This window comes from Carcharhinus amblyrhynchos, chromosome 6, assembly GCF_965287045.1.
Source record: "Carcharhinus amblyrhynchos chromosome 6, sCarAmb.v2.hapA, whole genome shotgun sequence".
NCBI lineage: Eukaryota > Metazoa > Chordata > Chondrichthyes > Carcharhiniformes > Carcharhinidae > Carcharhinus > Carcharhinus amblyrhynchos.
The window spans coordinates 70,177,463-70,195,241 of NC_137329.1; the positions used below are offsets into that span (position 1 = coordinate 70,177,463).

The 17,779-nt window shown below is 43.2% G+C and overlaps 1 protein-coding gene across 1 annotated transcript in view; it reads left to right on the forward strand.

Moving 5' to 3' along the window:
* nup205 (nucleoporin 205) overlaps positions 1–17,779 on the forward strand; it is a 122,499-nt gene that overhangs the window by 81,955 nt on the left and 22,765 nt on the right. Inside the window, exons 26-31 of the mRNA XM_080190618.1 lie at positions 3,154–3,311; positions 5,616–5,696; positions 8,056–8,247; positions 10,662–10,911; positions 13,615–13,713; positions 16,306–16,454. Coding sequence (XP_080046744.1) covers positions 3,154–3,311; positions 5,616–5,696; positions 8,056–8,247; positions 10,662–10,911; positions 13,615–13,713; positions 16,306–16,454 — 929 coding nt within the window. The remainder of the gene's footprint in view (positions 1–3,153; positions 3,312–5,615; positions 5,697–8,055; positions 8,248–10,661; positions 10,912–13,614; positions 13,714–16,305; positions 16,455–17,779) is intronic.

Consider the following 17,779-nt stretch of genomic DNA (forward strand, 5'->3'; position numbering starts at 1 on the left):
GCCAGGAATTGAACCCAGGTCGCTGGAGCTGTGAAGCAGCAGTGCTAACCACTGAGCTACCGTGCCGCCATAAAGATGTACTGGTATTGGGGGATCCAGAGAAGGTACACTTGGTTGATCCTGAGGGATTTTCTGAAGAGAGGTTGGTTCTTTACTCAGTGGAGTTCAGAAGAATGAGAGGTGACTTTATGAAGATATAGGATTCCCAGGGGGCTTGATAAAGTAGATGCAGAGAGATTGTTTTCCCTTGTGGGAACGACATAATGTCAGAGTAAGAGGCTGTCCATTTAAGATGGAGGTCAGGAATAATTTCTTCTCTCAGATGTTGGTGAATGTGTGAAATTACTGCAGAGAACTGTCAAGGCTGAGTCATCAAGTATGTTTATAGTTGCAATAGACAACTTTTTAATCAATAAGGAAATCGAGGGTTATGGGGGTAAAGCAGGAAAGTAGAATTGAGGATTATCAGATGAGTTGTGATCTCATTGAATGGTGGAGCAAAGTTGATGGGCTGAACAGCCTAATTCTGCTACTACATGTTATGGCCTAGGATGGGATGTTGCATGATTTGGTGGGGAATTGCAGGCGCTGGCATTCTCTTGCTCCTGCTGCCTTTTACCTCTAGGTAGTCGAGATGTTTTTAAGGAGTCAGTCGGGACTAGAAGAACCAAATCAGTAGTAGATGATGAATGGTTTTATTTATTATTGTCACATGTATTATTTACAGTGAAAAGTATTGTTTCTTGTGCGCTTTACAGACAAAGTATACCGTTCATAGAGAAGGAAATAAGAGAGTGCAGAATGTAGCCAGAATCATAGCCAGGGTGTATAGCAACATAGCATTGTTAGAGAGTTTAAAACAGAGTGAAGTCTTAGAAGTCTATAACGAATAAAAGATAGAATTAGAAGGTATGCTGGGCACAGCTTGCCAAGAAATTGCCTTGCTCCAGTGCCAGCTTGAAAAACAAAAAAAAAGTGTTGAGGTCTCAGCATGGTACTAGTGAAAAATAAATGTTGGCCACATTACATATCATTGCTCTGTCGAGCTTTCTTCCAGCTGTACACATTGTAATCTTGTAGGTTTTCTTGAATGAGTTATCACCAACATCAATGAAGTTATTTTACCTAGTTTGCGTTCATCAGATGTCTTATGTGCCTGTTCATATTTCAGTAGAATTTGCAAAGAAAATCTTTTGAGGAACTAAAAAATATTCAATCTGGTTAGTAATTCTCAGCAATCAATCAGTGGGTAGCAGTTTGCTCTAGAAAGTATCATCTGGCTGATATGGTTGAAGTGAAGTACAGTGGGGGAGTGTCGCATTCCTGTGATTGACTCTGCGAAATCGGCTTGTTATTCCAGGTTGATCCTGGAAGGCAAAGATAATCCCAGCTCCTTTTCCTAAATCCAGGCCTTCTGAACCTCTCATCTCCAACAAGTGCAAGGAACCTTTGAATTTCATTGGATGGTCGCAATCTTAGTGACATTCAGCTGCTTCTGCACTTTTCCTCCCTTTCCCAAGCCTACATGGCTAAACTTGCTCACTGCCTTCTCCCCATCCAGCCATGAACTTTATCTTTCTTGAGTTTCCCTCTCATCCAGTTTTTGTCCATGTCCCATTGCCCGAAAATCTTTAAATAGCAGAAATAGTTTCAAATATCCCTTGGTCTGATAAATTCCAGGTAATACAACACTTTGTTTAATCTTTCCTCATTGCTATACTCTTAGAATGCAGGTATCGTTTGAGTAAACATAGGTGCTCTCATTCAAGGGCCCTATATCTTAAGGCGTAATGTCAAACCTACTCTCTATATTCCAGCAAAATCTAAGCTTTGTAATTATTTTAGTACTTATCCATGATATTTTAATGATCAATGGACCTATACTCAAATCTTTTTGGACCTCCTATTTCTCGTTGTTCACCATGTAGTCAGTTTTTTGGGTCCAAAGTGGTTGAATTCACATTTGCCACAGTTTTTGTCCATTCACTTTACCTATCAATATCACTTTGTAATCTCCAACATGGTTAATCACATCACTCTTTGCCATTGTCTCCACCATTGTTCAACTATGTAAGATTGTACTCTGCAAGTTCCATTTTTATCTATCTAATTATACGGAAAGAATCACTTGTAATGGCTTCTCTTCCTGCTCCTGTTCTGTTACTTCTGCTGTCTCTTGAGGAACGATCCTTGACACTTCCTCATCCTACATGCTGCCCCTCAGCAACAACATCTGAAAACATATTGGTTTTTACGTGTAGACTAAATGACCTCCAGTTCTTCTTCACCAATGTCTTTATTGATCCCTTCACCATCTCTAAGTAGTTAGACTGCTTGTCTAACAACTAGTACCGGGTGAGCAGAAGTTTTCTCCAATTAAATATTGGGAGACAAAAGCTATTTTTTTTCAGTCCCCACCACAAACTCTGTTCCCTCGTCACAGACACAAATCCACACTGCTACTATGCCTACTTCCTCCTATGTAATATTGTCCCACTCCACCCCTGCCTAAGTTGATCTGCTGAAATCCTCCTCCAGGCCTTTGTTACTTCTCAACTTGACTGCTGGGCTCCTGTGTGTGTATGTGCTCAATCCATTGTAAAGTTGAGGCCTTCCAAACCTCTGCTGCCTGTGTCCAGATTTGTTAACCCATAATTCGGACGTTCACTGATCCCAGTGAAACAATGCCTCTATTTTAGTACACTTATTCTTGTTTTAAAATTCTTCCATTGTCGTACCCCACTTCCCATCTCTCTAATCTCCTGAAGCCTTACGTCCCTCTGAAGACACCTCCACCCCTCTGATTCTGCCCTCTTTCACATCCCCGATTTCCGTTCCTCCAGCATTGGCAGCTGTGCCTTCAGTTGCCTGAACCACTAGCCTAGAATGCTCAACCTAAACCCCTCCACCTGTCTTCTTTGTTTTCCACCTTTTCCCCTGAAAACATATAAAGGATTTGGTCATCTGCCTTTTGATCTCCTTGCGTGGTTGTGTGTCATGTTTGTTTTATAATACTTTGTGAAACACTGTGGGACATTTTATGTTAAAGACGTTGGAGAAATACAGTTTACTTTTGCAGATTTAACAGTCAATTATGATTTTAAAATGCAGTTTCATGCGAGTCTTAAAACTGAATTGTTGTCTTTGATTTAGTACGTCGAAAGATCCTGAGTATTCTAGATTCAGTTGACTTTCGCCAGGAGTCGCCAGAAGACCTTCATTTGGATTTCTTTGATCGTGCCCAGATTGAACAAGTTATCTCTAACTGTGAGCACAAGAACCAACAGGGACAGACTGTCTGCAATGTCAAGGTGCCTTGGTGTCTGCATTAACAATTCTAGTTCTCTCTCTTGCTTTCTCACTCTCTCGTTTTCACTCACTCGTTAGTATCTACATTTGTTTCCTGCCCATACCACACTGCCACTACGTGTTTTAATTTTTTAAAATGTCTCCCATGTTCCCTTTCTTTGTATTCCCGCTATCTCTGGAGTTCTGTGCTGTTGTATTCTCTCTACCTCATAGTTCCTTTCCTATCATTGTCCATATTACCGTTGTCCCTGGTAACGTATAAGGATGTGGATGATACTAATGTTTTTTTTCTTTTAATTCACAGGTGCTACGGTCCGCCTTGTTGTCCAACGAGGGGCATACACGCGATGGGTCGTACGAGGGCTGCTCTTGGTTGTTTCGAGAATAGCCTAGTACTTCATGTCGTTAGTGTATGCTTAAACTGGACCAGATGCTGGGAACATGACATCTCAGTGACTATCACTGTTTGCTGTGCAGACACATGGATTTGGGCCAGTGTCTGTGGGAGTTTGCACATTCTCCCCGTGCTTGCGTGGGTTTTCTCCGGGTGCTCCAGTTTCCTCCCACACCCCAGAGATGTGCTATTAGGCTGATTGGTGTAATAAATTGTCCCTAAATTAGTTTTCCCTCAATGTGGAATACCATAAGTGTAGATAAGGGTAATGGGTGGAGGGGGGGACTCATAATGTTAAAATGGCGGCGTGGGCTTGTTGGGCCGAAGGGCCTGTTTCCCGGGCTGTTTTGTTCTTTGTTTTTTTTGTTCATTTTCCTAGCGAATCCAAAAAATGTTTTTCTTCCATATAATATCCATTCTTCTTCTTCCTCTTTCTTTGCTATTTTCTCTCCAAGCACTCCTCCCTCAACTCCAGCGCTCTTTTCCCCCCAGCATTGCCTGTATGTTTAGCGCAGCATTTCCCTGCCAGCATCTGAACATTTTTTGCCTTTGGCTGTGGTTTCCTATTCAATGTGATGCAGTAGATGTAACAAGCAGCCCAACAACCTGCTGAGGTGACCTTCTGTTGTGTAAAGTTGGTTCTCTTTGAGTTAAAAATATCTATTTGAGACAAGCCAAATATTTTCTTGCACCATCATATCAGCCAATTAAAATATTAAGCCAAGCAACTTTTGAATATGTGACTCAACTGAGTTCAAAGTTGTTTTGCTCTGATTGCAGATTTCATTCCCCAGGACCATGACAGCCTTGGTTGCCCTTTTCCATATAAGGCTGATCTTCCATTTTGTACTTTGCCCCATGTACAATCCCAACTGGTCATCTGTGATCTTAGCTCACTCTTGCGTCTTGATTTCCTCTTCTTCCTTCACTGACAGTGGCTTTGAGGGAGTTACAGTAAACAGTTTGAAATGATGAATTGTGTTGTGATATAGGATAAATAATTACTACACATGCCTGAACAGGAATGATCTACTTCTGTTTTTTTGCCCCTTTCAGCCTCAGCAATGTGGTTACAGTCTGGTTTAATTTACCCATGGTGCTAAATGGTGTTTGAAACTATAACAGAGCATAGTCACCCAGCCTTAGAAAGCTCTCCACCATCCGCAGTCTTCTGCTTAAGGCAGGATCACCTCAATTGCCCCATCATTTTGGGGAGCCCACAGCGCATTCATCAAGGCCAGAGCTGGCCATGGCTGGGGCCCTTCGTGGCTCACAGTGGATCCAGCAGGGGAAAGATTGTGTGACTCCTCAGCAGTGGTGAAAGTTTGTGGAAGGGCAGGTCGGACTCTCAAGCCTTGGTCACAGCCCACCTGGGAGGGAACTTGATAGGGTGGATACCAGAAGGAGGATTCCTCATGTCGGGAAGATTAGAACCAGGGAGACAGTTTAACAACATGAGGTCTCTCTTTTAACGCAGCAGTGAGGAGAACCTCTTTCTCTGAATGTTGTTAGTCTGTGCAATTCTCTACTTGAGAAGGAGGTTGGATTGAATTTCTTGAATTTATTCACAGCTGAGTTAGATTTTTGATCGACAAGTGAGTCAAGGATTATGGGGGCAGATTGAAAAGTGGATTAGGGACCACAGATGCCATGATCTTATCGAATGGTGAAGTAGGCTTGAAAGACCAATTGGCCTTCTGCTCCCAAGTCCTATGTTGTTGCATAAGGCACTTTATTACTATAATGCAATGAGCTTCCTGTCCCTTGAGCTGTTTTTCCTAGTGATGTAGCAATGTCTCTTAGCTACCTGTCTATTTCAGATCAGGTGGTTGGATACCATCTTCAGATATGTTAGAATCTGGTATAGCCTAGTACTGCTAACATTTTCACTGCGATTTGTTTTATTTCCCAGCTCCTTCACCGAGTACTTATTGCTGAAGTGAATGCCCTGCAAGGAATGGCAGCCATAGGACAAAGACCTTTACTAATGGAGGTGAAACTTTCTGTGCAATGGATTATTTGTCTGTTCTACTTTATTTTTTTATTTGTTGTTAAAGCAACTGAGGCCTCCCTGCCCCAACACACCATCATTTTATTTTGCAAGCAGTTGAAACCTGTTCATATACAAGCTATGATGTGGAGATGCCAGCATTGGACTGGAGTAAACACAGTAAGAAGTCTCACAACACCAGGTTAAATTCCAATAGGTTTATTTGGTAGCAAACACCACTAGCTTTCGGAGCTTTGCAAAGCCCTGAAAGCTAATGGCGTTTGCTACCAAATAAATCTGTTGGACTTTAACCTGGTGTCGTGAGACTTCTTACTGCATATACAAGCTTCCAGGTTTGATTGGGTATCTGTATCGAGATAGCTGATTTCTGCTGTGCTGTAATCTAGATTGGAGAACTTGCTGATACACAGGGAATGGCCACTTGGGTAAGACACCAGAGGGCAGCCAGTGCCGATGGAGTGTCATCATATAAGTCATGGGTTTAAGTCCTGCCCAAAGACTGGAGCATTTGGGTGCAGTACTGGAGGAGTGCTTTACTATTGGAGCCATATCAATGGGTGCCCTTCTGGTTGGCAGTTGGTGACTAGTGGAGTGCCGCAGGGATCGATGCTGGGGCCTCAACTGTTTACCATTTATATAGATGATCTGGAGGAGGGGGCTGAGTGTAGGGTGACGAAATTTGCTGATGACACGAAGATGAGTGGAAAAGCAAATTGCGTGGAAGGTGTGGAAAGTCTGCAGAGGGATCTGGATAGGCTAAGCGAGTGGGCGAGGACCTGACAGATGGAGTATAATGTTAGCAAGTGTGAGGTTATCCACTTTGGCAGAAATAATAGTAGGAGTCATTATTATTTAAAAGGCAAAAAGCTGCAGCATGCTACGGTGCAGAGAGACCTGGGGGGTCCTTGTGCACGAGTCGCAAACACCCAATCTGCAGGTGCAGCCGGTGATCAAGAAGGCAAATGGAATGCTGACCTTTATAGCGAGGGAGATAGAATATAAAAGTAGGGAGGTCTTGCTGCAACTGTACAGGGTACTGGTGAGGCTGCAGCTGGAGTACTGTGTGCAGTTTTGGTTGCCGCACTTGCGGAAGGATATATTGGCCTTGGAGGGAATGCAGAGGAGGTTCACTAGGCTGATACCGGAGATGAGGGGGTTGGACTATGAAGAGAGACTGAATAGACTGGGTCTGTACTCGTTGGAGTTTAGAAGGATGAGGGGGGATCTTACAGTGACGTATAAGATAATGAAGGGGGTGGATAGGGTAGAGGTAGAGAGATTCTTCCTGCTTAGAAAGGATAGCAGGACTAGAGGGCACAGCCTCAAGATAAGGGGTGGGGGGGGTGGTGGTGTGCAGTTTAGATCAGAGTTGAGAAGGAACTCCTTCACTCAGGGTGGTGAATCTCTGGAATTCTCTGCCTGTTGAAGTGATGGAGGCTATCTCACTAAATATATTTAAGTCACGTAGATAGGTTTTTGATAGACAAGGGAATTAAGAGTTACGGGGAGAAAGCAAGAAAGTGGAACTGATCCACTTCAGATCAGCCATGATGTTATTGAATGGCGGGGCAGCTCGAAGGGCTAGATGGCCTACTCCTGCTCCTATTTCTTATGTTCTTATTTGGATGAGAGATTAAACCGACTGTCCGTATCCCCCAGGTGGATGTGAAAGATTCTATTCACTATTTAAAGAGCAGGGGATTTCCTCTTGGTGTCCTGACCCATACTTGGAGCTGTTGTACCCGCACTCACTGCTGCATTTTCCTATCTTGTAACATGACTATTTCGTTGGCTGCGAAGTGTTTTGGGACATACCATGAAAGATACTTTAGAAGCTACATTTCTATTTATGCTTAATCAAATACTTAATGTCATGAGGAGTGGTACAGAGGAGAAAGCAGGACAAACTGGACTGTTTTAATGTGGAATTGAGCCCAAAGATCACTGATTCCTTCCATCCAAACTTAGTTTTTGGAACAATTGAGAGAGAGTTAAGAGGAGAACAGTAAGGAGCAACTCTGCTGCTAAAAATACTCTTGTCTTAATATGAGAATTAGTGTTTGTCATAATGAAGACAATACTTGCAAGTTATTAATCTGCGGGCATCTGTGAAGATAGAAGACAGGTTGGCACAGTTACAAAAGATTTCTACCCAAACTTTTCTCTTCCCTTCTCACATGTTGACAGGTCTGTTGTGAATTTCCTTGGTTTCTGGGTTACTGCAGCATTCCCAGACTTTGTTTTCACTCCAGCTTATTTATATTTTGTGGAGAGAAGCTGCCTTGTTACCAGTTGAATATGTAGCATTTCCTTTCCCTAATGTTATGACTGTTTGGTTCAGGAGATAAACACAATCTTGCAACATGTGGTGGAGAGGAACAAGTTGCGGGAGTGTCTCCATGCCAAGCGGCACATGTTGGAGTCCTGGCGCCACCTCGTCGAGATCATTCTTGCAGCATGTCCACTGGACCTGATTCAGGAAGAGGACAGGCAGCTAGTCATTCGGGACCTTCTACATGAGCTCCATGACAAGGTGATGTACAAATGCCCTGCAACAAATTTCTATCACAACATGGTTTATTAATTGTAAGCACTTGGAAATATTAACAACTAAAACACGTTGGTAAACTGCAAAAACAATTTCTTGATTTCTCAGTCTCTATAATTCATATATTGTCATTCAGGAAGATAGGACTTGAAGAGTTCAAACAAAACCCTGAGCACTCGAAGAATCAGTTCATTTTTGTTCCCTTTTGCTCTCCAAAAAAAAAGCTTTGGTTAGATCAATGTTGGAGTATTGCATTCAGCTCTGGTCACCACAGTTTTCTGAAGAATGTGAGAGTTATTCAAACAGTACAGAGGTTTAAAGAATGGATCTGAGATGGGGGATTTGTTATGTTGTGGCTCTTACGTACATCAAAAGATTTTGGACTTTGTTAGGGAAAAAAGGTAAACAATTGATGAGAGACTTGATCAGGAGGTTTGCAGCTCTGAGCTGTCCAGGAAAAGAGCTCTAGTCTTTCCATGCTTGCAATATGGCTTCTTGATGATTCCCTGCCTGAGAGAGGACTCCACCCTCTGATGTGATCACGTACTTCAGTTTCCACTGATTCCTCAAGTCAGGTGACTCACTTCTGTACTGTCTTAGAGACAGCCACCACGTGCATAACAGGATTTTAGCTACAAGGTTAGGTTTGGGTGGCTGAGTTTGGAGCAAAGGAGATGGGGAGATTTGATTCATGTGTACAAGATGTGAAAAGTCTGCAAGCATTATATAAGAAAAAACTGTTCCCATTACAAGGACCAGGGGGCACAAATTTAAAGTTTTGGGCAAGAGATACAGGAGGATTGTGAGGCAGGAGCCCTTTTACACTGCATGTAATGACCTGGCACACATTACCCATGAGAGTGGTGGAAGCAGAGACCATCAATAATTTCAAAAGGAACTTGAACAGGCAAAGATATGATGGTGATGAGTGAGCTGAATGCATCTGGCTACAAAGCTGACATAGACACAATGAGCCACAATGTGCCTCATTTTGTTACCGAAATGACTATGATAGCATGGTGTTTTTCAATAGACGTTCCACGTTATGCTAGACCGATTTATTGTTTAATGCTTTTTGCATCAGAAAAAAATTCAACAGTATATTTTGCCTCTATCTTCAGCAAGAAAGACAAGTGTGCCAGTTGTTTACTGGGTCTCTGTGTCGTGCTGGCCATACGCAGATAGGGCTTAGCTCTTCGCTTAACTTGAAATAGGCAAGATTCTCATTTCCATGCCAAGTGCTGCACTCAGTTATTCCAGTCTCCCAGCCAGTTTCTGAATCAAACTTACCCCACAAGCAGAGTCGACAACATTTCATTACCAAACTATTCCGTTTCAGTGGAAGATTTGGAATACACTTCACCTGCGATACTTTAATTGTTCCTTGGGACTGGAATCTAGTACAGATAGTAGCATTTAAAGGAAAGAGGATTTGGTTAAGGGGGATAAACAAAGCCGCAACTAAAGTTGAAAGTTTATTTATTAGTGTCACAAGTAGGCTTACATTAACATTGCAATGAAATTACTGTCAAAATCCCCTAGTTGCCGCATTCTGGTGCCTGTTCAGGTACAATGAAGGAGAATTTAGCATGGTCAGTGCATCTAAGCAGCACGTCTTTTGGACTATGGGAGGGAACTGGAGTACCTGAAGGATGCTCTCGCAGACATGGGGAGAATGTGCAGATTGTGGGTAGACAGTAACCCAAGCCAGGAATTGAACCCTAATCCTTGGTGCTGTGAGGAAGCAGTGCTAATCATTCTGCCACTGTGCCACCCACATAAAGGAGTAAAGGAATAGGTTGGCCTTTCAAGTACTTGGGTTGAAAACAAGAGACAGTTAAATGGCAATGGCTAACAGCAGATAAAAAGACGTAATGGAATAATTTTTAAAAAGATATGTAAGAAAATTGCATTTCTGCTGCCTCATGGTGCCAGGGACCTGGATTCGATTCCTGGCTTGGGTCACTGTCTGTGGAGTTTGCACATTCTCTCCGTGTCTGTGTGGGTTTCCTCCTGGTGCTTTGGTTTCCTCCCACAGTCCAAAGATTTGCAGATTGGCCATGCTAAATTACCCCTTACTGTCAGGGGAGACGAGATAGGGTGAATGCCAGGAGTTACGGGGATAGAGCCTGGGTGGGATTGTGGTCGGTGCAGACTCAATGGGCTAACTGGCTGCTTCCTGCATTGTAGGATTCAGTTATTGTGTATGCGAATAGCTGAAGGAGGACAGATAGAAGGATAACTTGTGTGTCTGATAAAATTAAATAAAAGCAAGCATAAAATAAATTGAAATATGGCAGAATTGCAAAGAAATCTTAGGAGCATATATTGATTAGCTTGTATTTTATGGTGCTGTATAGTCTGATAGTTTTGTGTGACTCTGTCTTTCTCCCTCTTAGATCCTCAAAGAGGAGGCTGCCCAGGAACTTATGCCCGTGGTGGCCGGAGCAGTATTCACTCTCACTGCTCACCTCAGTCAGGCAGTACGTGGGGAGCAGAAACAGGCGCTCAGCACCCACTCCCAGCATGTCACCATCCTTGATGGCAGCATCACATCAGCAGGAGAGGTATCAGCTGGCTTCGCCTCTATCGGAGACTCGTCTCTTCACGTCATCCTCAGGAAGCTTTTGGATTTCATCCTCACAACTGGTGGGTCCCAATGAATGCGGCGCAATTGTTTATTGTCCATTAACCAAAACCTAAACTGGACCAGCCATGTAAATACTGTGGCTATAAGAGCAGGCCCGAGGCTGGGAATCCTGCAGTGAGTAACAAAGTCTGTCCACTATATACAAAGGCACAAGTTAGATGGAATGGTCTCTGCTTGCAGCTCCAGCATCACTCAAGAAGATTGATACCATCCAGCACAAAGCAACCCACTTGATTGGCACCCCATCTGCAAACATTCATGCTCTCCACCACTGACGCACAGTGGCAGCAGTGTTTTCCATCTACAAGGTGCACTGCAAAGACTTCCCAATGTTCCTTCAATAGCACCTTCTAAACCCATTACCACTATTTTCTGCAAGGACAAGGGCAGCAGTTACCTGGGAATACCATCACCTGGAAGTTCTCCTCCAAGTCACTCACCATCCTGACTTGGAAATGCATTAAATACATTGCCGTTCCTTCACTGTTGCCGGCTCAAAATCCTGGAGCTATCCCCACCACCATGGGTGTATCTACACTACGTGGACTACAGCGGTTCATGAAGATAGCTTACCATCACCCTCTCAAGGGCAATAAGTGATGGGCAATAAATGCTGGCCTAACCAGCAAGGCCCACAGGTAGTAAATGAATAAAAATTAAACAATGTAGACAGGCAGGGTCACGTGTGATTTTTTTTTTGTGTGTTCTTTCCTTGCATAACAGCAACACTAATGGGAGCTAACAGATTAGCTATCACTGAAACATTACTTTTCTATATGCCCCAGAACAAGAAAGCACAATCTTGGAATTAGAGCTAGATCTTTCAGAAATAATGTCAAGAGAAACATTTCACTGAAAAGGTGTAATTCTGGATCTCCCTCCCAAAAAAAAAGGTAATTGAGGATGTGATGGGTGGTCAATTAGACATTTCTGTTAGATAAGAGAAATGGAACCAGGGGAGATGGAGTTGATGTAGCAGAGATTGGCCCTGATCTGATTGAATGATGGATCAGGTTTGAGGGGTTGAAGGACCAACTGCTGTTTCTGTGAATTATTTTTGTGTCCCTTTACAAAGGAATGTTGCAGGATTGAGATCAGGATCTTTGTCCTGACTTTTGTTGGTCATTGATCTCTTTAGTCCAGGAGGTCATAGAATCATTAGGGCAAAGAAGGAGGCCATCAAATCCATCTTTTGGACTCTTTAAAAATGAATCCAAGCCTGTTAACAGCACTCATTTAAATACCTGACTATTGTATATTACAATGCTTTTGAGCAGTTTGAATCCATGCCCTTGTCAACTTCAGACTAATGGATGTATGCTGCCTTTCAGGGAGGAGTGTGGAATGTTGTGCAAAGTCTGAAGATTTGGAAACTTGGGCAGTATCATGAGGCCTTTATACTAACATTATGATGCAGAGAATAGACCAATAAGACATCATTCTATATTTTCTGCACTGCTATGGGTCAAATGCGCTCAGGACACACAGAAAGGCTGGCCACGGCTATTGGAGCCTGTGGCCCTTGGCTCTTTTACGTTGTGTAGTTTATGTGGATAATGAATGATATTTGCCCATGCAGCTTCAATTTTAAAATAAATACAAACAAGAAAAGAGAACGCTGGAAAAACTCAGCAGGTCTGTTACCATCTATCAGGAGAGAAAGTGTGCAAACACAGGTTTTGTAGTGAAATACACAGTTGCAGTTAACAATCTAGACCACCAGAGGGGTTTATGAATCCCTCAAGTCATTGCTCCCACATTGGCAGATTTTGTATCATTGTCTTTATTCATTGAAGCTTAGAACAATGCTTCAACAGTTAACTTTGTCCTGAGTTAGTAATATAAAACTGTATTTTAAAATGTAATTTCCTCTTACATGTGGATATCTTGCAGAAGAGTTACATATTAAAAAAATTATTTATTAGTCACAAGTAGGCTTATATTCACAGTGCGATGAAGATACTATGAAAACCCCTAGTTGCCGCGCTCCAGTGTCTGTTCAGGTAACACAGTGCACAGAAACAGGCTCTTTCAGTCTCTGAATTGTTTCTATTCTACATGAGCCTTGTCAAATGGCGGGCACTGCACTGTTTGGGGACCCTGGCTGGTGGTCTCCTTGCAAGCTGAGGGGTGGCACAGTGGTTAGCACTGCTGCCTCACAGCACCTCAGACCTGGGTTCGATACCCAGCTTGGGCCACTGTCTGTGTTTAGTTTGCATATTCTCTCTGTGTGGGTTTCCTCCGGGTGCTCTGGTTTCCTCCCACAGTCCAAAGATGGCGGATTGAGTGGATTGGCCGTGGTAAATTGACCCTTAGTGTTGGGGGACTAGCTAGGGTAAATGTATGGGGTTATGGGGATGGAGTCTGGGTGGGATTGTGGTCAGTGCAGACTCAATGGGCCGAACGGCCTCCTTCTGCACTGCACGATTTTATGATTCAAACACAATGACCTTTTCCTAGCTGCGCCCCTATCTCTCTTCTCCCCCGTGAATGCATCAGATCTTTAAATGCATCAATGCCATCTTCTGCAGTCACTTTCATGTGGCAGCAAATTCTACATTTTGTGTAACAAAATTTCTACTAAGCTCTATCTTTGATTTGTTAGTGACTATGTTGTATTAATGTCTGATTACCTCAGGGTAACATTTTCTTTGTACCGGTCATGTTGATAGAAGCACTAACGTTTTCGTTTTTGCTGACAGGTGGCGGTTTCCAGCGTGTAAGAGCACACCTATATGGCGCACTGCTGTATTACCTACAGATAAGTCAAAAACCGGATGAACCAGACACATTGGAAACTGGTATGTAACTCTTTGTCAGGATATAAATGTTACAGATGAAAGTATTAACAGTTTGTGAACAATTATTTTTCTTCTTCCTCATTCGGGTGAGGAATTAAAGCCAAAGAACGGAATGTGTTCAGTTTCAGTAAACCCATTGTCCCATCAGGCACATTCAGGTCACTTACAATGAGTCCAATGCAGAATCAAATTCTCTGTCCTATCTTGTGATTGTGCCACAATCAGTCTAGGCAGAGTTTGATCTTGTAACCCGTAAGTAAATGGAAATTGGTGAGGCTGGCCCTCCTGTCCAGAGAGCAGCTGAACCACTCAAGTGGTCAGTTAAGGGTCCTATCCTATTGGGGCCACTGCTGTTTGTAATTTTTATTAATGATCTGGATGAGGGTATAGTTGGGTGGATTAGTAAATTTGCTGATGACACCAAAGTCGGAGGTGTGGTAGATTGTGAGGAAGGGTGTCGTAGTTTGCAAGGTGACTTAGATAGGTTGCAGAGCTGGGCCGAGAGGTGGCGGATGGAGTTTAATGCGGAGAAGTGTGAGGTAATTCACTTTGGTAGGAATAACAGATGTGTCGAGTATAGGGCTAACGGGAGGACTCTGAATAGTGTGGATGAACAGAGGGATCTAGGTGTATGTGTACATAGATCCCTGAAAGTTGGGAATCAAGTAGATAAGGTTGTTAAGAAGGCATACGGTGTCTTGGCGTTTATTGGTAGGGGGATTGAATTTAGGAGTCGCAGCGTCATGTTGCAACTGTACACAACTCTGGTGCGGCCGCACTTGGAGTATTGTGTGCCGTTCTGGTCCCCACATTATAGGAAGGATGTGGAGGCTTTGGAGAGGGTGGAGAGGAGGTTTACCAGGATGTTGCCTGGTATAGAGGGGAGGTCCTATGAGGAGAGACTGAGGGATTTGGGGTTGTTTTCGCTAGAAAGAAGGCGGCTAAGAGGGGATCTTATTGAAACATATAAGATGATTAGAGGTATAGATAGGGTGGATAGTGATAGCCTTTTTCGTCGGATGGAGAAAGCTAGCACGAGGGGGCATGGCTTTAAATTAAGGGGGGGTAGTTATAGGACGGATGTCAGGGGTAAGTTCTTTACCCAGAGGGTGGTGAGGGATTGGAATGCCCTGCCTGCTGCAATTGTAAATGTGCCTAGTTTGGGGGCGTTTAAGAGATCCATGGATAGGTTTATGGATGAAAAGGGATTGGTTTAGGTTAGAGGGTCATTGTTTTTTAACTGGTCGGCGCAACATCGTGGGCTGAAGGGCCTGTTCTGCGCTGTAATGTTCTATGTTCTATTGCTGTGGGCACTGTATGGGGAGTCTGGCTGGTGGTCTCCCTGCAAGCTCAGGGTTGGGTGGGGACAGAAGGGTCCCTCCTATTCAGGCATTTAGTAGCCTGCAAAGGAGCCTCTGCCTAATGGTAACTTGTCCCACAGAAATCTCCCTCTCCGTCTGCCCCCATCTCACCTTTGCTGGAGCCCATTGACTGATCCCCACACCCCCAGACTTCACTCACTTGAATATGAAAGCTGTCTGCTCCCATAGCATCTACTTCAAGCATGTGGACCTCAGCCGTGGCCATCACACCACAGCTGCTGGCCCTCTTATTGGTATGGAAGCCCCCAAGTTGCCAGACTGCTGAAAAATATAGCTGGATGGGGAGAGTGGGGGGTTTCTCCTGCCATAAATTCCAGCTGAAGTTCCAGACTGCAGCACAAAAATACAATTTGGATGAAACATTGGCCTTTGCAGTGATTGGGCAGTGGTGTTTCAGTTGAGATTAGATCCTAAAATGGGAATTGAGGTGTCGAGGTTTGAACCAGCTGGTCAAATTTTATAGTGCTGGGAAAATAAAACGAGACAAAAGTCTCCTTTTCAAATCCTGCATTATTCTGGAAGCTCATTCTGCACATGTGCGCAGCTCTTTTTAAAGACACTGCCCTGTTGATCTAGAATCATAGAAATCATGGAAACCCAACATCTTCACAGCTTGTGACACTAAAAGGAAATTTAGCATGGCCAATCAACCTAACCCATACATCTCTGGACTATGGGAGGAAACCGGAGCATCCAGAGGAAACTCACACAAACATGGCTGGAATGTACTAACTCTCCGCAGTCACCCAAGGCTGGAATTGATCCGTGTCCCTGATGCTGTGAGGCAACAGTGCTAACCACTGTGCCACCATGCCATCCTGCGTTCTATCATTATTCAGAAGTTACAAGTGCTTGCTGCTGAGCTACAATAGTTGGTTAGTAGTAAAAACAGAATCTAAGCCATGATTTCTTCACATTGAATTTTATTCTTATTTGCCCATTGTCTCACCTGTTTCCCCTTTATACTGTTGGAGTAAAACAAACCAATCAATAAACACAAAGAGCAAATTAACAAATTATGTTTCCCCTTTGTATAATCCAGTGAAAGAACGATTTAACAATTGACCTACAATTATCAACTTAAATACTCCTTGACAGTTAACTGTTCCCTTTGCTAACAATTGCTCCCACTTAGTGGGAGTTTAATCCTAACATTTGCCTCTAGCTTGTTCAGTTCATCTGCGGTCTTTTTTTTTAACTGGACGGACAGGACAGAAAACCATGTGGGAGAGGCTGACTGCTCCAGAGGATGAATTCACTAAACTGCAGAATGACAACATGGACATCATAGAGAGTTATGGGGAATCACTGATGGAAGTTGTTTGTCGAGATGCTTGTGATGGGCATGAAATTGGGCGAGTGAGTATAAGCAAATGCAGCACCCAGAGTTAGAGTGGATAGAGTTTAACCATTCCAATATTAGACTGTTATATATAACACTGGCATTTCATTCCTTCATAGTAAATATGTGAATCAAGATGGACTTGTGTTTCATTAAATAATAGAAATGCTTTGGAATAGAAAATTATTTCAGTTTCAACATTTCTTTTGTCTCCTACACAAAAAATAGTAGTTTTCCACAAGTGAGCAGATGCCAGCCGTTAGTTCTTTTTGAGCATTTTTGGACCCACTATAAGAGGGTGGTGGGGACCATGTGTACCAGCAGCTTTCTGGAATCAATACCCAAGGAGCTAGTCACCCTGTGCGATCCAATGCCAGGGTGGAGGCTGTGAATTAGTTTAATGGATTCTTGCATCATGTAGTTTAATATAAAGCAACAAATACAAATGATGCCCACTTAACTTATCCAGGGTGACAGATGGGGCACTGCCTTTTGGCTGCAGCACCATGTGACTAAGAAGGGGAAATCAACTTGGATTCCTGACTACTGCTTAGTGACTCACCATAAAGAGTGGATTTTAGATCTGCGAATGAATGGGTTCTGCTGTGATGCCTGTAGCAACCTACCAGACTCCCTCTGTGGGTCACGTGGTGACTAGCTCCTGAGGTAATGAGGTAGACATGGTCCACACCACCGTCTTGTAGTAGATTTTGAGCTAGGGTCAAAAATGGGCAAAAAGAACCTAATGGCTAAGAACTGCTCACTTGTGGATGACTACCCCTCCTTTTGCCACCTCTTCCTGACGCTTTATCTGATGTACTACTTTTGGCTGTGAATCTCTGATAAGAACAATGACTGACAGGATCACCCAGTTTGACACACACAACTCCTCACTCCACCCAAAATTACATGGTCTCTTGATAGATGAAACATTAATAAAACCCTGGGCCAATAACAGAAAAAAAAATTGATAATTCTTCTCTGAACATCTCTTGCATTTTGGTAATGGAAACTGGTCCAGTGCTTTACAGCACCTATTTTTCTTGTATACCAGCCAGGCACAGTCAGCTCTGTCAAGGGGTTTCTGGAGATGAATTGAAGCGACACTTACTCTTGTGACCCTCAAATCATGAGTACTGCACCAGGTTTTTTGTATTCGTTCATGGGGTGTATGTGGGATATTGCTGTCTCTGAGGGGACATTCAACCATGTTGCTTTGGATCTGGAGTCACATGGAGGCCAGACCAGGTCAGGATGTGAGATTTCCTACCCTACAGGACATTCGTGAACCAGATGGATTTTTACAATAATCGACAATAGTTTCATGATCATCATTAGACTT